Consider the following 24633-nt stretch of genomic DNA (forward strand, 5'->3'; position numbering starts at 1 on the left):
ACCGACTCGATGGACATGAGTTTGAATGAACTCCGGGAGTTGGTGATGGACAGGGAGGCCTGGCGTGCTGCGATTCATGGGGTCGCAAAGAGTCGGACACGACTGAGAGACTGAACTAACTAACTAAAAAGTATGGGTGCATATAAAGAATGAAGTACTGATGCATGCTATAAAGTGAATGAACCTTGAAAGTACTATGCTGAGTGAAAGAAGCCAGTCACAAAGTGGCATAGATTTTGTATTAAATATCCAGCACAAACCATAGAGATTAGTGGTTGAGGGGTGGGCGGTGTTGAAGTGTCTTGTATGCTTCAACCTGAAGAGAGGGACTTGAACTCTCAACCTGATGGAACCTGAAGAAAGAAAGGTTCCTTTTTGAGAAGAATTAGATGTTCTAAAATTGACCGTGTTGATGGTTCTGCATATCTGTCAATGCACTAAAAGCACTGAATTACATTCTTTAAATGGCTGAATTCTGTGGTAAAGCTCTTAAGTTTATTAATATTGGTGTGGAGGGTGGATTTGTATCATTTGGGACTGATTTTTGACTTAAGTGCTTGATTCATCAAGAGTTGGTTTTTTTTTTTTTTTTTTTTTTTATGATATAAGGCAGGAATTCAATTTCAACTTCTTCTGCATGGCAGATCTTTTAAATTCTTTTTATAGAATAAACCTCTCCTTACCCCCAGAACTCAGACATACCACCTCTTTCAGGTACCAGAGTTTCAAACCTGTAAGGATCTATTGATTGGGTCCCTGATTTATATTGGTCAGTAAGTTACTCTGCCTAAGCCTGGGCCACTAACACTTCCTAAAACTGGATAGAGAGCTTTACTGATTCACACACCTGCCTTTGCCCTAGGCCAGTTGGTGACTGCTCTGTGAGGAAACCAAATGCCCCCACCACCATGAGCAGCGAGTGCTGGAAAGTGCTGCCCTGTGCAGACCCTTCAGGGGAGAGCCAGGCTGCAGTTAGAGCAAGAAGATGCAGAAAACCTGCAGAGATGCAGTGTTTGGGTTTTTGCTGATGATGCACCACAAATTCCGGAGAACTCAGCGATAGAGAATTGAAGGGAGAGGGAGATGTGGCAGATGAGTGGGTGTGTGGGTAACTTCTGAGAATTAGACTGTGGTGAGGCTGTGAGTGTTGAGAATTAGGGAGGGAAGAGTATCTGCTGTTGCCATGGATGCACCAACCTTGTTGTTCTGTCGCTCAGGTCATGTCTGACTCTTTGTGACCCCTTGGACTGCAGCAGGCCAGGCTTCCCTGTCCTTCACTATCTCCTGAGTTTGCTTAAACTCATGTCCATCAAGTCAGTGATGCCATCCAAACATCTCATCCTCTGTTGTCCCCTTCTCCTGCCTTCAGTCTTTCCCAGCATCAGGGCTTTTTCCAGTGAGTCGGCTCTTTGCATCAGTTGGCCAAAGAGTTGGAGCTTCAGCTTCAGCCTCAGACCTTCCAATGAATATTCAGGGTTGGTTTGCTTTAGGATTGACTGGTTTGGTGTCCTTGCAGTCCAAGGGACTCTCAAGAGTCTTCTCCAGCACCACAGTTCGAAGGCATCAATTCTTCAGTGCTTAGCCTTTTTTATTGTCCAGCTCTCACATCCATACATGATTACTGGAAAACCATAGCTTTGACGATATGCCAACCTGCGGCCGCTGCTGCTAAGTTGCTTCAGTCGTGTCTGATTTTGTGTGACCCCATAGACGGCAGGCAGCCCACCAGGCTCCACCGTCCCTGGGATTCTCCAGGTAAGAACACTGGAGTGGGTTGCCATTTCCTCCTCCAGTGCATGAAAGTGAAAAGTGAAAGTGAAGTCCCTCAGTCATATCCAACTCTTGGCGAGCCCATGGACTGCAGTCTACTAGGCTCCTCTGTCCATGGGATTTTCCAGGCAAGAGTACTGGAGTGGGGTGCCATTGCCTTCTCCATATGCCAACCTAGTCACCTCCTTATCCTTTTCTAGGGAGGGGCATATTTACTTTACATTCAAGGCTTCCCCTTGACTCCTCTTGATGTGAGGATGCCTTTACAAGTGAGGCCAGTTTAACTAAAGAATATACTGTTTTAATCCCAGGGCCCAGGGGCCCGCTTCTGAACCCTTGTCATGGAAAGAGTTGACTGTATTCCACAGTGCTATCTTTGTTTCTGGCTTTTAAAATACTTTAGTATTCTAGAGTTTCACTATGGTATGTATCTAAGTCATTTTTTGCTTGGTAGCTTTAATCTTGCTTAGAATTAATTGGATAACCAGAATTATTCCAAAAACTTCTCAGCCCTTTTCTCTTAAAATATCCGTCATCTTTATTTTCTCCTTCTGAGAATCCCATTTGATTTGTGTGGTACGTTCTCATTCTGAATCTAACTCATGGCTTCCATACCTTTGAGTCTGTTGTGCAGTGTGCTAGGTAATTTCTTCAGTTCTTTCTTTCAGTTCATTAATTTTTTCTTTACCTCTGTCTGCTGTTTATCTTGGTTGACTTTATAATTTCAGTTGTTTTTCATTTCTGGAAATTTTTTCCTTCTCTAATCTGTCTTATACCTTTAATAATCTTATCTTTTAATTTCTTTTGTTTCTCTAAACTGTGCTGACTTTATATTCTGTATAATTCCAAAATCTTTAGCCTTTGTAGGTCTGACTTGTTTCCGTTTACTCTGGTTCATATTGAATTTTTATTATGATCTCATTGTTCCTGAATCTTTTTTTACCTATGGGAATTCTCAGAGGCCTGAGTCAAAAAAACATGCTTCTTTTAGAGAGTATTTGCCAGGTACCTAAGGGCACTCCCAATCCTGGACCAATTGAAACCAAATTTTTGGATTAGGGTTTTGGAGCCACACAAATAGTGTGAATCCTAGCCACAAACCCGTGGATGTGGGGGCCTGTGGTTATAAATTCTCTGAGGGAGAAAATATGTTTTTACTTCTTTTGTTCTGCCCGTGGCCAAAGCCAAGAAAGGCATGTATTCCTTCTAAACCATTGGAGGAGGAGCATCATCTCCTAAAGGACCCTGGCCTCGTGGTGGTGGTCTCTGCTGAGGCCTGCAATTAGATCGAGCTCCAAACTCAGTCCCCTGCCTCCTTGGCTAGCAGCCCTTTAAAACCCAAGATCCATGCTGAACCAGAGCAGATTAGTGTATGTCCCCAAGGAAAATCCCTGCGTCTAAGCTAGTTAAACATTTCCCTTTGAGCTTTCTTATTTTGACTAGATTCCAAAAAATTCCCTTAGCTTCCTTATGTCTTAGCCATTCATTTAAGTTTTCATTTATTTTCTACTTTGTCTGTAAACATTATGGATAAAAAGTGACAATAGAAAAGTAGTTCTTCAGTCTTCTTTGCCACAAATTAAAGAGCAGAATGGCTTCATCAGACTTGGCCAGAGTTTTACTCTGTGAGTATTAAGGACAGCTTACTATTATGTACATTATGATCACAAGCTACTTGAAAGGCAAAGACAACATACAAATAAAGTACAGACAAATACAGGAAACAATAGCTTCCTAATGAAGCCCAAATGTCTTGTATTTGAAGTCAGCTTTGTAAGAACATTTGATTCTAAGAAGCAGGGACAGCTTAGTTCACAGTGAAATGAATATACTTGCAAATGGAAGACATCCTTCTATAGGAGGGTAAAAGGGGTTTCAGAAGAGGGTAGAGGATGATAAGCCCAAATTCAAGGCAAATGTAAACCAGTTGCTACCCACTGAAATGGCTTCTGGACAGTGAACAACAATAAAAAGCCTTAACATTTATTCATTTAGTGCATATTTTGGGATGTCTTCTTTGAATACCTCATTGACTTTTTTAGGAGAAACAGAATTAAGTGTTACATGAGAAGCCTTCCCAGTCGAAGTAGCTTACCTGTACTACTCTCTTCTCTTTATTATAACTGTCTGTGTTGTTCCCATGTAGTAGATATAACAGTATTCTGACAGTGTTAAGTGCATACAGAGAGCTTTTGTTGGCTCTGTCTGGCTGATTGGTAAATTCTGTTATTTACTATTGTTCCCAGAGCTAGTTGTTATTTTACTTTTTAATTTCATGAATTTATTGCCCCCTGTCTATAAGGTTGGGAACAAAGTTGACTTATGTATCCCTTCAACTGCACTTGGATTCATTCAACAGAGCGTGTGCTATGTAGTAGGCCCTCCACTAGCATAGGGTTACCTTTGTTGGGGTTTAAAAAAAAGCAAGCTGTAGCCTCTACCATCATGGAGCTTGCAACCTAGTAAGGGAGATAGCCATTAATAATAGTTTAAAAAAAGATCACACAAATAAGTGTAAAGTTGCAACTGTATTAAATAGAGCAGAATAAAAGAATATATACCGTAAGAGTTTAGGAAAAAAAGAGTTACAGAAGTTCAGATTATGAACCAAATTGTGAACAATGTTCTAAACAACTTTTTATGAACAAATCTTGAATCAAGTTGAAAACATTTCAAATCTTCATCTTTCTCATTACGAAGATTTGTAGTTTTGCATATCTGATATGCTTGAAGGAAGGATAAGTTAATCTCTCTCTCCCCCCACCATTGGAGAAAACTGACCAGTTTGAAGGGGTATTTTTGATGTCAGTGTTCCTCAGGGCATGGTTGGTTATTTTCCTCTAAAAACCCTTAGAGCCAGAGTGAATTCCTTGTTGGGAGTTCAGTTGGTGATGGTAGTTAGTTACATTTTACAAGCTACTTTTGGAATTGAGTATTACCATGGCCTCATTTAAACATAAAACATACATAAATAAAGATTGAACCATAAGTGTTCATAAATATTTTCAGTGGATCCTGAGTTCTTACATACATTTTTAAAAAGTGCCAGTTTCAGCCTATATCAGAAATCTTAAAATATTTATTTTATTTTTATAAACAAAACCAACTATAGTACCTAGTTGAGTTATTATAAGTTATTATTCATGTCCTGCCCTTTGAAGACTTTTCAAAATTTGAAATGAGCTAGGTCAGAAGAAATGTATATTCTTATTTTAGTGGCTTTTGAAAGAATATTTGAAAGTATTTTTGTGTGTATGCAAACTGCCAAAATAATTCTGAATAAATTGCACTTAAATTATTATTGTTAAAATTGAGTCATCTAAGTTCATGGTTAGTTTTAAAGAGTTTCTCACCCCTTATTTGTAGGATTATTAATGTTATTTTTAACTAATTCAATAGCCCTTGAATATATGCTTAAAATTTTTAAAAAACAAACGCACAAAACTAGACATTTATAATGAAGTTGTTTTTCAGTCACATAGTGGCTACTCTCAAATAAGGCTAAAACTGTTTGAAGAATGCTCTTGTGCTTATGCCAAGAAGCTTCTGGGATGGGCATATTTTTAAGAATTTAGAATATAAACAGCTGTGATCTGTGGCAGAGATTTAAATGACCTCATGATGACAGCAAGAACAAAGCATTTTTAAGTTATCGTGGTGGTGTATTAATTCATTGCAATGTGTTTGTCATGCTACTATTTTGGTGTATTAAGTGAGAGCCAAGCAAAAAATTTCAGACTGGATTTAACTGAAGATGCTATTTCTTTAGTTATAAACAAATTAAATACTAGGAAAATATTTCCCAAGAATGATATTTTATTAATTATTCTAGAGCTGTAGTTCCTTAAAAAAAAAAAAAAAAATTGCATGAACCACTTCGGGATGAAGGCCATTTATTTAGATCCTAAAGTTTTGATTCATTTTCTGTTGGAAAGACTATGTTCCAAACATGAAAGATCAAACACTTGGCTTAAAATAAGAATTCTTTCTTCAAGACAGATCAATTAAGTGCTTATTAAGTACTTACTATGTGTCTGGCGCTATGCTAAATATTATAGGATACAAAAGAAGGTGACTTTAGCTGCCTTTGTTCTGGTTGAAAGAAAAGGCATACTCAGTTGAAATTGCTAAAGTAGGAAAGACATTATTATAATCAAGTACCAAATAAAATAATACATAGTTTATGTGACACAAATATTGAAATACAGCCCTTCTTTTCAGAAGTGACTTCTAATCATTGTCAAGAACAGTGGTTCTCTGAGTTGAGATTTTTCTCCCCAAGAGGACACTGGCAACTCTGGAGAAATTTTTGATTTTCGTGACTGGGGCTACTGGCAGCTAGTATGATAGACCAGATAACATTGCTTAACATCCTACAGTGCACAGGATAGTCCTTCACAACAGAGAATTATCTGGTCCAAAATGACAGGCATACTGCAATAAGAAACCTTCATGTAGCGCCTGCAAATGTCAGGACCAGTAAGTCTTGAAATTGGGAGACAGACTCCCACCTTCCTCGAGACCTCTGTTGCCCCATAATGCTGTTTGCCTGAGGCCCTTTGGGTCCTTCCACAGAAATGAGTGTTGAAGATCTACAAACTTTTGAACATTGTAGACAAGTTTTTCTAGTACAGTGTTTCAGAGAGAGATTCCATAGTTCTTATCAAGTTATAAGGATATCCATGTCCTTCCACAGAAATGAGTGTTGAAGATCTATAAACTTTTGAACATTGTAGACAAGTTTTTCTAGTACAGTGTTTCAGAGAGAGATTCCATAGTTCTTATCAAGTTATAAGGATATCCATGTCCTTCCACAGAAATGAGTGTTGAAGATCTATAAACTTTTGAACATTGTAGACAAGTTTTTCTAGTACAGTGTTTCAGAGAGAGATTCCATAGTTCTTATCAAGTTATAAGGATATCCATGTCCTTCCACAGAAATGAGTGTTGAAGATCTATAAACTTTTGAACATTGTAGACAAGTTTTTCTAGTACAGTGTTTCAGAGAGAGATTCCATAGTTCTTATCAAGTTATAAGGATATCCATGCATGTCCCCCCAAAAATGTCAGGACCCAGTCATCACATTGGAGTAGTTCTTAGAGATTGAAACCCATTAAACCAGTGGTCTAGTCGTGTAAAAGAAACACCTTTCTTAACATCATGCCAAGATAGGAGTAGAGTTTATGTTTCAAGGATTAAAATTAACCATAGAAGACATTTTGGTGGGGTGGGGGTGGGGGACTCTAAATATATTGCTTAATTTAGTATTTTGGAGTAGTAAAATCTTTCATGTTTGAGGAAACTGTAGTAGAATACCTTAAAGATTATTATTTAAACATATTTAATAACAATACTGTGCATTTAGAATTTGAGACTGGACTGTGTGCTGACCTACAGGCATAATATATAAATTATTTTATTTTCCTACTTGAAATCAACTTGTTTTGTCAGGAATTGCTGCTTTCTCCCAAGTGAGTACCAGTGTTTACATTTCCTAAGGTGCTATGTATCTGTTGCTTCAGTCAGAGATCTGGACATGTTTTCTACAGTTCACATTTCTCCTGAAAACTGCTTAGTAAAGTGAACTGTGTTTTTTTTACAAGAAACATTTTTGAATTGAGAGTTGAGTTTCTGATTTGGCATCCCATAAATCAGAGTATTCTCATAAACCAGACATAGCAGTAGTGTGTCATAAAAACTAATCTAAGTAACCTTGAGTATGCATATACCTTAATGCTTTTCTAAGTTATAGAAATTTAGAGATTAAGTCTTGGTTTATAAGCCAAAGAGGGGATCTTTGAAACCATCTGTTCCAGCTATTTCATGCTATTCTTTGGGGCTAAGGACCCAAAGTATGACTTTCAGTTCTTTTGTGCATTTGGACTTTTACCAGATATTTTCTTTTAAGAGGGAAAACAGTGTATGTGGGAGGAGGAAGTTGTATGCTTCTGATCCAGCCCAGCCTCACTTTGCAGATAAGGAACCTGAGACCCAAAGCTTTAGATTTTACTCATGGACTATGCATTTCTTTATTCTCGACCAAACCAGCATTTTAGATGGATCTGGTAATGGTATAGAGGATAATTAGGAGTTAAAAGTCTAACTGTATATAGCTTCCTTATTCTGTGTTCTTAGGCAAGTTCCTGAATATCCTCAGTCTCAGTATACTCATCAGGGAAGAAGGGAATTATATCCTTAGAATGGTTTTCACTTTCTTAGAATTTAGAATGTATCTGGAAAGATGATCTGGATTGACCTTGTCTCTTGAATCATTCCATTAATTTCATAATGGATTTTGTGTTCTCCAAATATTAAAGACCCCTCTTCCCAAACTGAACATGATCTCCCAAAAATACTCCAGAATAAACATTTTTTTTATCAAAGGTGATAACACAGTCATTGCATTTCCTTTACTGTGGCAGTAGTAAGGTCTTCATGAACTGATAGATCAGCCTTGGGGCTTTTTCTTTCTTCTCACCCCTCTCTAGTTATTGCATTAGCCACCGATAAACATTTCAGGAACCACAGAATATAAGGAGCAAGAAACCTATAAGAGCGAATAACATCACTGAAAGAACTTAAACCATACAAAGTGGAATCTGAACATGATGGCCCTTTTGATCTTAAAGATGTATACTCACAGAATGAGTCCTTGATAAGAAATTACAAGAATTCTTTCCTCCTGGGTTATTTCCACAGAGATTGTCTTACTAATTTTTGTTAATTTTTGTTAGTCACCTATAGTTTCCAGGGAATATAAGCTTTTACTTGGGCAACAGAAGCAAGTAGAAATAACTGTGTTAAAGGCCAGTTACCTTTAGAGTCTCAAGTGGTTAAATTACATACCAAGAAATAAAGTTTGAGCCTAAGTAAAGGAGTTTTCTTTAGTAGCTTGACCATATATTTAGCTGCTGGGTTGGTTTGTTTATCTACTTTGGTTTGGTTAGGTTTATAGTTGTTTGTTTTTAGTAAATAGCTTTGATGTAAGTTGATACTATGTTACTCTGTGACATTGGAGTATTCATTTTTTCTTGTTTATCTAGTAAATATATTAAAATAATCTTTTTTGGTTAATTACATTTTAAAGTGAGTGAAGATATAACATTTTAAACTAAACTATTTGTGTTTTCCCTTAGGCCTTAAAGAAAGTGCAGAAGAGATGGTCAAAAACAAATTGGAAGGAAAGGATAAACTGACCCCTTGGGAACAATTTTTAGAGAAGAAGAAAGAGAAAAAAAGGCTGAAAAAGAAACAGAAGGTATCAATAATTATGATTGAGTAATTATCGAACAGCCACTAAGTATCAGAAGGTACCAGTGCTTGGCACCCATTGTCTTGTAACGTAACCACTCACTGGGGTAGGTTAAGTGTTTTCTGCAAGGCTACACAATGATGCATAAAACCTGTAAAAGCCCAGAGCCACTGTAAATGCTGTGCTCTAATATTTTACATTTATGTGCTACCTCAATAAAATGCATAGTTTAGTACATTTCTAGATGTAAGACAGTTTGATTCTGTTCTGTGTTTGTGAGAAAGAGAGGTACAGACAGACATTTTTACTTGAGCATATATAGAGAGAAACATTTTCAAAATGAATGAAATTTTTTCTGTATATTTCTCAAGATGCTTTTTTCACTATTTGTGAAATTTTTCAGTATTTGTGTATAGATCTTTTAACATATTGTCATTAGACCCCTTTTTTGAAGATATTTTGTCTGTGCTAATATGTTGTCTGTGAAAAATCAATTTGACTCCCATGATTCAGAAATAACATCTTTCCAGAGTTAGAGTCCTTAATAATAACAGAGACACTTAGGGTTCCTGCCAATAAAAATATTCTGTCTTGTCAATGAAATGCAGCATCCTAGCAGTTCATTCATTATCTTAAGATTATATCACTAGTCAGAGAATTTTACAACCTGAGGAATCTTAAATGATTACTTTTAGTCCAACCCTGATGTTTTATATTGATAGTTGTAGAAAATGAAGTGCTTCCTCTAGGAATACGCACCTCGTTAATTGCCAGGCTGATGCCAGAATCCAGTCTCTTGCTCCAGTGCTTTCTGCTGTACTGGAGTGTTTCTCTGTGCTATGCAAGAACTGCAGTATTGAAAGAGGGCTTCGGAGTTGAATGATGCAGTGGACTGACTTTTGTACTCCTGTTATACTCCATGTTTCTGGAAATGGATAGAAAAATGAGGAAATGAGGTCAGAGCCCTGCCTGCATTGATATTCTGCCTCTCCCAGGCAGTAAAATATCTTTAAAATGGAATAATTCCACAAGTTATTAAGCCATCATTTAATGGAAGACTTACAAGTAGGTCTGCATGGGGTCAGTAAAGTAGTCACTCTTCTGTGAGACATTTAGCAGCTGTTTGATTTTCATTTGATTGGTACTTTGATATTATCTTGTGCTTTTACCTTTTCCCTTTAATGAGCTTAGACTGGACTAGTTTTATCAACGATATTAAAAATAGGTTTGTTGAGTGCTCAGTTTGTTCTAGACTGAGTGTTAGACTTGGTGATTCAGCAGACCTCTTCCACCTCATGAGATTCTCCACATAAAGGAGAATCTGAAGAATTCAGGTTAAAAATATTTTTCCCCCAACTCTTTGTCACTTCAGTTTGATACTAAGAGATTATTACTGAAGAAATGAATATATGTTTATTTGCCATAGTTGATACAGCTGTACTTTAGATATAAAAGAACAGTTTTAAAAATATGTAAATATATATGTAGTTAGATATATAAGTATTTTAGAATCTTTGCTATAGACATCATATTACTGCTAAACCGATTATAATAATTTGGTGAAAAATTCTTAGTAGTCCTTGTTCTCAAAAGGATAGTAATACCAAAATGAACATTCCTTAGGGTTTGGCAAGTCTTCTTCAGCATGTAGGATAATGTTTAGCAATGTGCATTCTAAACGTTTTTCTTTTTTTTTAATATAAATTTACTTATTTTAATTAGAGGCTAATTACTTTACAATATTGTATTGGTTTTGCCATACATTGACATGAATCATCCACGAGTGTACACGTGTTCCCCATCCTGAACCCCCCTCCCACCTTGCTCCCCATCCCATCCCTCAGGGTCATCCCAGTGCACCAGTCCTGAGCACCCTGTCTCGTGCATCGAACCTGGACTGGCGATCCATTTCACATATGATAATGTACATGTTTCAATGCCATTCTCCCAAATCATCCCACCCTCGCCCTCTCCCACAGAGTCCAAAAGACTGTTCTATACATCTGTGTCTCTTTTGCTGTCTTGCATACAGGGTTATCGTTAGCATCTTTCTAAATTCCATATATACGCGTTAGTATACTGTATTGGTGTTTTTCTTTCTGACTCACTTCACTCTGTATAATAGGCTCCAGTTTCATCCACCTCATTAGAACTGACTCAAATGTATTCTTTTTAATGGTTGAGTAATATTCCATTGTGTATATGTACCACAGCTTTCTTATCCATTCATCTGCTGATGGACATCTAGGTTGCTTCCATGTCCTGGCTATTATAGACTGTGCTGCGATGAACATTGGGGTACACGTGTCTCTTTCAATTCTGGTTGCCTCGTTGTGTATGCCCAGCAGTGGGATTTCTGGGTCCTATGGCAGTTCTGTTTCTAGTTTTTTAAGAAATCTCCACACTGGCGTGAAATGGTACCTCATTGTGGTTTTGATTTGCATTTCTCTGATAATGAGTGATGTTGAGCTTCTTTTCATATGTTTGTTAGCCATCCGTATGTCTTCTTTGGAGAAATGTCTATTTAGTTCTTTGGCCCATTTTTTAATTGGGTCGTTTATTTTTCTGGAATTGAGCTGCAGGAGTTGCTTGTATATTTTTGAGATTATTCTTTGTCAGTTGCTTCATTTGCTATTATTTTCTCCCATTCTGAAGGCTGTCTTTTCACCTTGCTTATAGTTTCCTTTGTTGTGCAAAAGCTTTTAATTTTAATTAGGTCCCATTTGTTTACTTTTGCTTTTATTTCCAATATTCTAGGAGGTGGGTCATAGAGGATCCTGCTGTGATTTATGTCGGAGAGTGTTTTGCCTATGTTCTCCTCTAGGAGTTTTATAGTTTCTGGTCTTATGTTTAGATCTTTAATCCATTTTGAGTTTATTTTTATAGTGTATGGTGTTAGAAAGTGTTCTAGTTTCATTCTTTTACAAGTGGTTGACCAGTTTTCCCACCACCACTTGTTAAAGAGATTGTCTTTTCTCCATTGCATATTCTTGCCTCCTTTGTTGAAGATAAGGTATCCATAGGTGCATGGATTTATCTAAATATTTTTCTTAAAATGACACATATTGTAGATTCCTGGGGATAAACTCCATCTGGTTAGTCTGATCTTAGTTTGCATATATTCTATTTACTTTATAGACTTGATTTTTTTTTTTAACTTAAATACACTAATTTAGTAAACTGTTCAAATTTGATTAGGGAAAATGTAAACAATTGATGTGCCTAAAATTAGTGCAGAAGTTCTCTTGAATGGATTATAGATTAAGTAATTGTTGAAATTGGGTGATGAGAACAGGAGGTTCATTATACCTTGCTTACGCTTTTGTATTTTTGAAATTTCATAACATTTTCTTTAATTAACCAGCAGATAAATTGCATTAAATAATGATTTGAAAGATAACCCACAATGCACTTGTTCAGTCGCTAAGTCATCTCTGATTCTTTGTGACCCCGTGGACTGCAGCCTGCCAGGCTTCCACAGTGAACTACTTCATGTTATTGTTAATCACTGCCATTTCTCAATTTTGTGAGAGATTAAGGCTACCTGACTTCACTGATCACCCATCTAAAAGTATTCTTTTCCTTGAACGTGTTTTATTTTTGTCTCTTCTGGAACTTCCTATCTTTAATTATTATTGCTATATACCTTTGTTGTTTAGGGCTTCCCTCGTAGTTCAGTCAGTAAAGAATCTGCCTGCAATGCAGGAGACCCAGGTTCAGTCCCTGGGTCGGGAAGATCCCCTGGAGAAGGGAATGGCAACCCACTCCAGTGTTATTGCCTGGAGAATCCCATGGACAGAGGAGCCTGGCAGGCTACCATCCGTGGGATTGCATAGAGTTGGACACAACTTAGCAACTAAACCACCACCATACCTTTGTTTATGTGGCTAATTTCTTTTAATAGATCATAAAATTTTTGAAGACAGAAACCATATATCTGATAACTCTTGTCTCTCTCAAAAGCCCTGTATAGTTCCTGCATTTATAAAGTATTCCATAAGTATTTGTTGAACAAACAAAAGAGTTAATTAGAAGTTATTTTGTAAACTTAGCCATTTTTGAAAACCAGTTTAATTTTAGATTGAACTGCTTGATTTAAAAGAAATTAGGTTTTTCTTCACATTTATTTGTTTTGGTCCTTACAATAAACTGTATTTATTTTTTATATTCATCTTTAAGGCTCTTGCTGAAGAGGCCAGTGAAGATGATGTTCCCTCTGATGTTGATATGAATGACCCATACTTTGCCGAAGAAGCTAAAAAAATAGGTAAGCCAACCCATATTTGTAATCTTCAGTTGGAATCTAAGGCAAAAAAGGTGACATGGGTAGAAACAATGTAAACTATGCATTCTTTCAGAATCCCTAAAATTTGTGTAGCTCCCTAGTGGCTTATAAGCAAGTTTGTCCTGTTAGATGTAACCACTGATCAGATAGGAGGGTCAGCATGTCCCCTGTACGTACAAGAAGTAATTTCATTATAGGAGGCTTTGGGTGAACATGATTAATTTCGTAGTTTACTAGGGATTCCTTTCTAGGTAGATTGATTATAAAAGGATGAGGAAAAAAGGAAGTCATATCTTTGTGTGCTTTCACTGCTTTTTTATAACACATCCACTCCAGGTGTCTCTTTGCAAAGTCTGTGAAGAATTGAAAGTATGAAATAAATCCATTTGTGTTTATGTGGATATGTTAAAATTTTTACATGGCTTGCATGTGTGAAACGTGTACATAGTGTGAAAACTTTTGGCTCCAGTTGACCCTGCATCTATGTTTCATTTTATCCCATTTCATTTATTCTGCTTCATAATTAGCTTTCATGTAGCTGAAAAGTCAGCTTCCTCCCCTTTTTCCTTGAATCCCTAAATAAACTCTCAGGTATCTGATTTCCAATTTCCAAGGAGCCTTGTTTCCATTGCACATGCACCAGTCAATTCTCTCCTGAATGCATTCATTCTTACCTTTTTCGTACATGTAAGTGTGTGTGTGTATAAATACGTGTGGTAAGGTTCAGACCATACTTGGACAAGTCAGTATGGGACCACTGTAAGGTTTTTCCATTTGTTCTCATGCATTTTGCCCTTCCCTGCTCTGCATACCACACACATGAACCCCAAAGGCTTGCTCCTGGAGCAACTCCAAGCTGGCATTGTAAAGAGAAGGATTTTATGAAGTTTCCCTGCTTCTCGTCCCTTGTGACTAGTGGGCCAAAATAGTTCTCTACAGGAAAGTCAGAATTGCTCAAAATTATTTCCTGGTTGTTATAGCCTTTTAGTACTGATGTTTTATTGATGAAAAGGGGATCAAGATGAATGAAGTCTATATTATAGGATGTGAGATTCTTAGGAATTGGAAAGGGAAATGGAAACTTTGCATATTCTTCTTCTTATCATACCTGAGCAGTCATTTCTAAAAGATGATGGATTTTAGCCTTATCCTCGCATTTCAGGAAACCAAGTTTATAATGGAGAAATGTGAAGCATTATCGTTTCCTTGTTCTCATTCCAAAGTGCTTCATTTGGCTTGTGAAATCTGGTCAAACTGCAGAACTCAGAGTAGGATTCAAAGAGTAAGTTATGTAGCTTGGTGGCTTAGGGTAGCTTGTTTCTTGGAATCAGCACATTTAAATTGTGAATAGTTTCCTTGAAAGTTAGTATCAGAAGTTCCAAAGGAAAATACAGATAAAGTTTGCTTGTTTTCAATATACTTTTGATTTCAGAATACTTCCTAGGAATAATAATTTATGTCTTGTTTTCATTTAAGGAAAAAGTGATTTTTTTTTTATTTACATAAAAATTAGACCAAGAAATGGTCTTACCATATGTTTGTTTATTCATTCTGTCAATAAATATTTTTGAGTACCTGCCAGGTGCTAAGCACTCTGGTATGCTAGAGATACAGTACTAATAATACAAGCAAAGTTACATCCCTCAGAGTTTATGGTTTTAGGGAAGGGAAGACATGAAGTGGTAGTTTAGTCACGAAGTCATGTCCAACTCCTGTGATCCCATGGACTGTAACCCACCAGGCTCCTCTATCCATAGGATTTTCCAGGTAGGGCTACTGGGTTGCCATTTCCTTCTCTAGGGGATCTTCCCAACCCAGGGATTGAACCTGGGTCTCTTGCACTGCAGGCAGATTCTTTACAGGTAAACAAATAAGAATGGTATGAGAATATGATCAGCGTTCTAAAGGAACTAATAAATAGGATAATACAGAGCATGTACCTGGGAAGAAGAAGGAGAGTGGCTTTCTTATATAGGGTGGGTGAAGCAAGCTTCTTTCCGATGGTAACATTTGAGCTGAGACCTGCAGAATGAGGAGGAGTCAGGCAGGGAGAGCTGGGGGAAGGAGCATTGCAAATGAGGGGAAAGTGGGTAGAACAGCTGTGAGGTGAGAGAGAATGTGTGGTGGAATTGAAGGACACCATTGTGCCTGGAATGTGGGCAGAAGGGCAGTTTAGTATGAGGCAGGGCCTTGGGTCACAGCAACAAATTTGGATTTTACTCACTGACAATGGGAGGCCAGTAAAGGGTCTTAAAAGATGCTTGCTCCTTGGAAGGAAAGTTATGACCAACCTAGACAGCATATTAAAAAGCAGAGACATTACTTTGTCAACAAAGGTCCATCTAGTCAAGGCTATGGTTTTTCTAGTAGTCATGTATGGATGTGAGAGTTGGACTATAAAGAAAGCTGAGCGCAGAAGAATTGATGCTTTTGAACTGTGGTGTTGGAGAAGACTCTTGAGAGTCCCTGGGACTGCAAGGAGATCCAACCAGTCCATTCTGAAAGAGATCAGTCCTGGGTGTGCATTGGAAGGACTGATATTGAAGCTGAAACTTCAATACTTTGGCCACCGGATGCAAAGAGTTGACTCATTTGAAAAGACCCTGATGTTTGGAAAGATTGAGGGCAGGAGGAGAAGGGGACGACAAAGGATGAGATGGTTGGATGGCATCACCAACACAATGGACATGGGTTTGGGTGGACTCCAGGAGTTGGTGATGGACAGGGAGGCCTGGCGTGCTGCGGTTCATGGGGTCGCAAAGAGTCGGACACGACTGAGCAACTAAACTGAACTGAAAGGGTCTTAAAGCAAAAATGTGACATGGTATGGTGTGTATGTAAGCCTACTCCTCTGAGTCCTGCAAAGAGAACAGACTGAAGAAAGCATGGTGAGAGCTGAGAGACCAGGCCTTTGCAGAGGTCTAGACAAGAGGTGATGGTTAGTCTAGACAGCTTACTAGTAATAATATTGGAAGAAGGAAACTGAATGGGATTCTAGATATATTTTGGAGGTAGACTTACCAATTTTTTATTTGGATAAGGAAGAAATTTAGCATAACTCCTAGATTCTTGTTTTGAATCTCTGCAGTTGTTGTTCAGTCGCTCAGTCATGTCCGAATGTTTGTGACCCCCATAGACTGCAGTGTGCCAGGCTTCCCTGTCCTTTACCATCTCCCAGAGCTTGCTCATGGTCATGTTTATTGAGTTGGTGATGCCATCCAACTATCTCGTCCTCTGTTGTCCCCTTCTCCTCCCGCCTTCAGTCTTTCCCAGCATCAGGGTCTTTTCCAGTGAATCAGCTCTTCACATCAGGTGGCCAAAGAGTTGGAGCTTCAGCTTCAACATCAGTCCTTCCAGTGAATTTTCAGGGTTGATTTCCTTTAGGATTGACTGGTTTGATCTTGCAGTCCAAGAGACTCATGAGTCTTCTCCAATACCACAGTTCAAAAGCATCAATTCTTTGGTACTCAGCCTTCTTTATAGTCCAACTCTCACATCCATACATGACTACTGGGAAAACCATAGCTTTGACTAAACCCACCTTTGTCAGTAAAGTGATATCTCTGTTTTTTAATATGCTGTCTAGGTTTGTCATAGCTTTTCTTCCAAGGAGCAAACATCTTTTAATTTCACCATCCTCAGTGATTTTGGAGCCCAAGAAAATAAAGTGTCACTGTTTCCATTGTTTCCCAGTCTGTTTGCCATGAAGTGATGGGACCAATGCCATGATCTTATTTTTTTGAATGTTGAGTTTTAATACAGCTTTTTCACTCTCCTCTTTTAACCTTCATCAAGAGGCTCTTTAGTCCCTCTTCACTTTCTGCCATAAGGGTGGTGTCATGCATATCTGAGGTTATTAATATTTTTCCCAGCAGTCTTTGATTTTAACTTGTACTTCATCCAGCCCAGTATTTCTCATGATGCACTTTGCATACAAGGTAAATAAGCAGGGTGACAATATACAGCCTTGATGCATTCCTTTCCCAATTTGGAACCAGTTTGTTGTCCCATGTCTGGTTCTAACTGTTGGTTCTTGACCTGTATACAGGTTTCTCAGGAGGCAGGTAAGGTGGTCTGGTATTCCCATCTCTTTAAGAGTTTTCCAGAGTTTGTTGTGATCCACACAGTCAAAGGCTTTAGCATAGTCAATGAAGCAGAAGTAGGTGTTTTTCTGGAATTCTCTTGCTTTTTCCTGTGATCCAACAGATGTTGGCAATTTGATCTCTGGTTCCTCTGCCTTTTTTAAATTCACCTTGAACATCTGGAAGTTCTTGATTCACATACTGTTGAAGCCTAGCTTGGAGGATTTTGAGCATGATCTTTCTAGCATGTGAAATGAGTGCAATTGTGCAGTAGTTTGAACATTCTTTGGTATTGCCATTCTTTGGGATTGGAATGAAAACTGACCTTTTCCAGTCCTGTGGCTGTGATAATGTTCTTCTATTTACTGAGTTAAGGAGAATCTTAGGAAAGGATCAGTAGGATACAATTGGTCTAAGATGTCAATCAGATGGCTACATGGAGGTATTAGGTTAGCATTCATATATGAGCTTTGGAGATCAGCTGAAAAGTCAGATTGCAAGTATATACTTAGGAATTGTTAGCTTATAAATAGTATTTCAAACCACAGAATGAAAGGTAGGAAGCGCTGGTGAGAGAGGAAGATGCAGGTTTGGGCTCTGAAGTCAAGAGCCTACATAAAGTACCCTGTCCTGGAGAAGGTGTGCCTGGAAGGTAGGAAAGTTTAAGAAGCTGAGAAGGAACAGCTGTGAGATAGGAAAAGCATTTGTGTCTGGAAGGGTATATAGTTCAGTTCCCACAGTTGAGCAGGACAGAGACATTCTAAGCCAGATGGACTTGGGTGTGTTTATAACACCTTTATCCTAGGCAGTCCCAGGGCTAACTTACACACTGTTCAAAAAATACGGAGAAATCGAGTTCACTGATTGATGCCAGACCTGGTATTTGGCTCGAGTTAGGAGCCAATGTGGAGAAGGCAATGGCAAGCCACTCCAGTACTCTTGCCTGGAAAATCCCATGGATGGAGGAGCCTGGTAGGCTGCAGTCCATGGGGTTGCTAAGAGTCGGACGCAACTGAGCAACTTCACTTTCACTTTTCACTTTCACGCAATGGAGAAGGAAATGGCAACCCACTCCAGTGTTCTTGCCTGGAGAATCCCAGGGACAGGGGACCTGGTGGGCTGCCGTCTACGGGGTCTCACAGAGTTGGACACGACTGACGCGACTTAGCAGCAGCAGCAGCAGGAGCCAATATGAGTACCAGAAATCTTTTTTAGTTCTTCCTTCTGTTTGTTCCCCATACACTGTAAATTTGCTGTATTCTTTCTATTTTATTCTAAGCCGCAAACTCAATATTAGATGAAAGTTTTGAAAATGTACTTCTAGAATGAGTTAAAACATTTTTTTTTTAGAAGTGAGATGGTGAGATAATGTGCTTATTGCTGTCTAACTGCATAAACTCTAATAAGATTTTGTTTTTTAAGAAGTAGGAGTGAATTAAAGTATATCACATGTAAATATAGCCTATTAGAGTGTATCCTTTGTCTTGAAAACTTTAGATATCTGATAAAATACCAAGAAAATCTAATAAGGTGAGACTTCCTGGCAGTCCGTTGGTTAAGACTTCATACTTGGAGTGCAGGGGGCACAGGTTCAATCCCTGGATGGGAACTAAGGGGGAACTAAGATCTCACAGACCACACAACGTGATGGGAAAAAAAAATCAGTAAAGTAAACGTATTTGGTTCATCCAGCCACTATGGTGAGTGGCTTACAGTATACTACTCATGTATTGTTTTATAGTTTACAAATGCTTTTATAAGCATTTTGTAACTCTTCAAGTGCATTGTAAAGACCAGACCCAGGATCCATATGTGTCAGAGCTGGACACAAGGACTTGCTGGCTTTCCAGGCAAGGCCGAATGCCTTGGTTCAGAGGAAGATACACAGGCTGCATATTGAATCTGATTATGAATCAGCACTCTTGGGTGCAGTAGCTTGCTGCTAAGTGTGAATCATTACGGGACTTAACACTCCCAGCTGGTCAGTACGGAGACCAGTCTGCCCTCCAGTGAGTTCTCTTAACTGCTGTCCCACAGGAAGTGCTCAACTGAACACTCTGAAAGAACTTTTTTATAGGAACAGTTCTCTAACATTTCAAGTAATGGAAAATGAAATTATAAAGATAACATTTCAGAACAGGGACTTTCATTTCCCCAGTAGTCTTCATCTAAATTAGATCTGAAAACTTTCCAAAGGGAAAATGCTTTTTTTTTAAAATAAATAAATAAATAAATAAAGATGTGCCCACTTACAACAATCTTGTTAACAGTGCAGAAAGGGTATCTACACGTTATTTATCTTCAGACTAAAGAGTTTGGTTTTAGCACACAGTAAATTCTTCTTGAGCAAAGAAATTTTCATCATGTAAAATTAGATATCATTTTTAGTCCCAACCATCTTGGAGATTTTTTTCCTCCCTTACTGAAGTCTTCCTTTCAAGTTTATTTTTATGGCTTTTCACCAGGTTGTTATAAAAATCTGAAACAGTTCATTGTGGGCTCTTTGAAATGATTTCCCACAGCTGTATGTGAAGATCTTTATCTCCTTCATGTATTAATCATGGACAGCCTGATTTTTTCCCGTGCCACAGAGAGAGCTTCTGCATGTGTCACTTGTCTGTTTACTTCAAAAGGAGCCCTGGCCTTAAGAGGGGATAGGAGCAGAGGCAAACTGAGGGTGTGGGAGTCAGACCCTAAGAAAGTGGAACCTTGAGGATACTTTTCTATATGTGTGTATGTGTGTATATATACACACGTACGTGCATGTACTTTACAGCAGAGAAAAGGCTATAATCTCAAAACAGATCATTCCCTGAAAAACATTTGAAATAAGGAACACAGTCTGACTTAGGGATAGAGAAAGGACTACGTACAATAATGTTTCTCCTTGAAAGTGCAGACAGGTAGATGCCTTAGCGGCAGTGAGGAGTGAACCTGGCCACACTTTATACACCATCATCTTCTCTCAGCTGGGCAGGGCTGCCCCCATGCAGAGGGCTAGTGCCCACAAGGCAGCTTCTGAAGTGGTTCCAGAGGGAGGGGACATATGTATTGCTATGGCTGATTTATGTTGATATATGGCAGAAACCAAAAATGTAACAGTGTTTATAACAATATTATAAAGTGATTGTCCTCCAATTAAAAATAAATAAATTTTTAAAAAACGAAGCTTCTCTTGATTTCCTGTTATCCCCCACTGGATGTGGTTATTCAGCCATCATATGTTCTCTGAAATTTATTATTTCACAACAAAGTGCTTTTTAAATGGAAAGAACTACTCAAGGGAGAGTGACATTTGGTAGTGAAGTGTAGAGTGTGGGGGTTACCAGAGCCTGAACTGGAGTGCTAGGGTTTGACTCATGGTTCCTTTGCTTACTCAGCTTGAGACAAATCACTCAGTCTCTCTCTGTTTCAGTTTTGTCAACAACAGAGTGAAAATTGTAATAAATAATAGAATCTACCTCATAGGGTTATTGTGAGGATTAAAGTAGTTCGTATATAAAAGGAAGTAAATAGCACTATTTCCTGGTGCATGGTAAGTGCTGTAGCAGTATTAAATTGTTAACTATTTTCTAAAGTAGTAACCATTGGTTTCTCTGCATTGGAAGGACAAAACTGAGCTCATCCAAATACAAATAAGACAGTGTCCAGTAGCTCAGAGAAGGTTGACATGGTGTAATAACATTCTGAAAGGTGGCTTTGTGGATTCTGAACCTTCTTACTCTTCAGACTGGTTCTTCATACTTTGACACCAAATTCTCTTTGAACTCTTCCCAACAGACACACAAAAAGAAGAAAAAAAACAGAGCATCTGTGTGATCACAAGGAACCCAGAACATCATATATATGTAGTCAGAATGTTATCACAATAATAGCAGGTAGTTCATAGCACCATGTGCCTGACATTAACTAAGCTCTTCACATTTATTAGTTTATTTAGTCCTCACAGTAACCCTAGATGCTAGGTGCAATTAGTTGTTATAATCCCCACTTTACAAAGAAGGACACAAAACACGAATGCTATAGCTTGAGTGAACTTGAGCCAGAGTTTAAACCCAAGTCAGTCACTGCAGACTCAAGTGCTCTTAGCTGCCACTGGTTACTCCCTCTCCTTCAGGAACATCTCATCTAACATCTTGTGGTCTCCAGAAGTCCCTGCATCCTTGGAAGTTTTTCTAATCAGGAGCCACTTTTACCATAAGTAATTTTGTCTAATAATACTAGACACAGGAAGTTAAACAAAGATCAGCTTTGTCTTTGGAGAAGGAGAAAGGATTTTGTTAAACGTTTACTTCCAGGTAGTTATTGTCAAATTGTCACTAAACAGATTAACTTTTCATTTTGCTGATGAGTTTTAAGAGTTTACATATTTAAATTACTTTTTTTTCCCTTTGATCTCTTCTATTGTTCTTATGCTAAGAGAATGTTTCTTCTACTTAAGATCAGGTAGCTGTTCCCCTGTATTTTCTCATAGGTTTTTTAGTGTTTAATTCTTTAATACATCTGCATTTTGTTTTTCTGTACATTATGCAGTATGACTCCTAGGTTGGGAAGATCCCTTGGAATAGGAAATGGCAGCCCACTTCCAGTATTCTTGCCTGGGAAATCCCATGGACAGAGGAGCCTGGTGGGCTATAGTGAATGGGGTCGCAAAGACTCAGATATGAATGAGTGACTGAGCACATGCACACAGCTATAGCTCAAGGATTATTTTGCAGAATAGAACAAATTGCCCAGCACCAGTTATTGAATAATCCCTTCTTTTTCCAGTGATGTATGATGCTACATTTTATTATACGCTAAGCCATACTGTTCTGTTTTTCTCATTGTATAGGTACAGCATTTTTGGTTTTTTTCACTTTGTAGTACACTTTAGCATACTGTATCACTAGTAAATCAGATCTATCTCATTCTTTGCAAAGATTTCCTTGAATAAAATTTTATTTAGAATTTTATTAAATGTATATATATTATGAGAGGATACTGAATTTTATCTAGTGTTTATTCTGTTTCTGCTAAAATGATCTTATAAGTTTTCTTTTTAATTGATGTAGAATTATACATTACTTTCAGAAGAAATTCCTTTATAGTATTCACTCATCATGTACAGACTTTTATTATTCTATTCATACCCATAGTCATCTCAGTAATACTTTTTTTTTTTAGTTTCTTTAGTTTCTATGTATTTATTGGTAAGATTATTTCTAGATACCTTGCATTTTTGTTACAAACAAAATTTTTTAAATAAATAGTATAAGCAAATTGTTGTGATAGTCATAATTTTTAACCCTTCTATGTTGGTTTGTTGTGCCAGGTATAAAAGAAAAGAAAAAATCAACAAAATCTGCAAAAGATGACATATCTCCAGAGGAAGAAGCTGAAATAGAAAGACAAAAGGTAATGGTCATGTTTACATTTTTAATGGACAAGTGATATGTACACTTTAAGTGAAGGTGTCCATGTGAGTTTCCAGTATGTCTAATAAAAAAATAACTGATTTTAACAATGAAATTTATAAATATTTTAGCAGCATAATTTTAAAATATCTCCTTTTCACCAAATATTTCTCCAAGTACAGAGTTAAAGTTTAGTTCACACCCAAGGCATGTCCCTTTGTGATTAAGAGGAAAATATCTTTTAAAACCCTTATTATAACTGACAATAAAGGGCAAAACTGACAGTAAGAGACAAAAATACTAATATTAAAACCTCAAAATAATATTGACATGGTTTTAATTCAGTCTGAATCTGTCCTGTAATACAGAGTTTGCTTTATGGCTTGTTAAATGCTCCTGTCTCTTTTTATTGTTGAAAATTAATGTGCAGAATTAAAGCCTTTCTTGGAAATGTAGTGAATATTATCCTTAAGCACCTCCACATAATCCACGGCACAAAATAGCATGTTTTTGCTGAGACAGGAATTGGAGTCAGCAGCGTTCCTGAGTCTGATGTTCCTAGCACTGTCTAGGAGGGAGCCAGACTGGTCACCTAAACTGTGCATCCTAATGCCTCTTTTATTGCATATGCAGTAGTGTTTATAGAGTTAAGGAACACAAAGAAAATCTTTGTTTGTAGGAAATCATTCTAAAAAGAAAGCCAACTGTAGGTACCAGTCATAGAAAGGAGAGGAAATTAAAGCAGTCTAAGTGGGTGGAGGAAGATTGTATTTTCTGTAGCATGCATGGTTGTTTACTTGATTCTTGAAGATTTACATTTAATCCCATGGTCAGTAGAAAATACCTGTTGAGTGGAAACAGGCATTAGATTTCAGAAGCAAATATTAAGATCTTGCCTTCATATATCAATATTGGAAAAGTAGAGGCAAAAACAGCACAAGAAAAAAGGAATTCATGGTTCATAAAGCACATGTTTGGAAAGTCTAGTCTGTATCACAAACTACTACATGTTTATGAGATTTAGTGTCTGCTTAAAAAGACCAAAGTGAAAATGAGGAATTTTTATTTGGGGAACTGGAGGACTTTTGTTTCTACCACCTACTGATCAGTTACATAATGTGAAATATGGTCTGGTTTTTAGATAAAGTGTTCACCCCTCTCCTGTTGTCAGTGATGTTGCTCCAAAAAATTATACCTGTTGCTCGACAGCAGTCTGTGAATTTCTTTATGAGTTCACTGATCCACAGTCTGTGATGGAAGACAGGTGTCATCCCAGAGCACTGATGACTGGCTGCTTCTTTTCTGAGGGGATTTCTGTGCTCCATACTCCTGTTTGAGGAAAGAAAAACACTGTCGTATATTTGAACTCTTTTTTTCTCTCCACAGGCTGAAATGGCTTTGCTTGTGATGGATGAGGAGGAAGAGAGCAAGAAACACTTCAATTATAACAAGATTGTGGAGCACCAGAATCTGAGCAAAAAGAAGAAAAAACAGCTCATGAAGAAGAAGGAATTATTGGAGGATGACTTTGAGGTAACCAGTGATAAAAATCATTATTCTATTAAAAGCTGGCATTGAATCTAAAGTCAGCTCTTTAGATAAAAATTGAGCTTGGCCCCTTGATCTCAGGAAGGACCCATTGTGGAGCCAAGCTACCATCTTTTAGTCCAGTATAACCAGTTCATCCTCAGGGTGGTTCTTGGAGCATCAGGTGAAGTAGTAGGCTTCTATTTCGGTAGCTATGCTGCACCAAAATATGTAGCTTTTAGCATTAGAATCACATGCAGTGTGATGCTCACACTGGGAAAGTTCTGCATTGTTAAGCCTGACTGCAGAGTAGCAGATTC

General features: G+C 37.8%; 1 protein-coding gene across 4 annotated transcripts in view; it reads left to right on the plus strand.

Moving 5' to 3' along the window:
* ESF1 (ESF1, nucleolar pre-rRNA processing protein, homolog (S. cerevisiae)) overlaps window positions 1-24633 on the plus strand; it is a 60938-nt gene that overhangs the window by 32507 nt on the left and 3798 nt on the right. For all 4 annotated transcript variants that reach the window (XM_010844147.1, XM_010844149.1, XM_010844148.1 and 1 more), the window contains exons 10-13: window positions 8908-9029; window positions 13203-13290; window positions 22705-22787; window positions 24173-24319. In XM_010844147.1, the coding sequence (XP_010842449.1) occupies window positions 8908-9029; window positions 13203-13290; window positions 22705-22787; window positions 24173-24319 (440 nt within the window). The remainder of the gene's footprint in view (window positions 1-8907; window positions 9030-13202; window positions 13291-22704; window positions 22788-24172; window positions 24320-24633) is intronic.

This window comes from Bison bison, unplaced genomic scaffold, assembly GCF_000754665.1.
Source record: "Bison bison bison isolate TAMUID 2011002044 unplaced genomic scaffold, Bison_UMD1.0 scf7180017864196, whole genome shotgun sequence".
In the NCBI taxonomy this organism is placed as follows: Eukaryota; Metazoa; Chordata; class Mammalia; order Artiodactyla; family Bovidae; genus Bison; species Bison bison.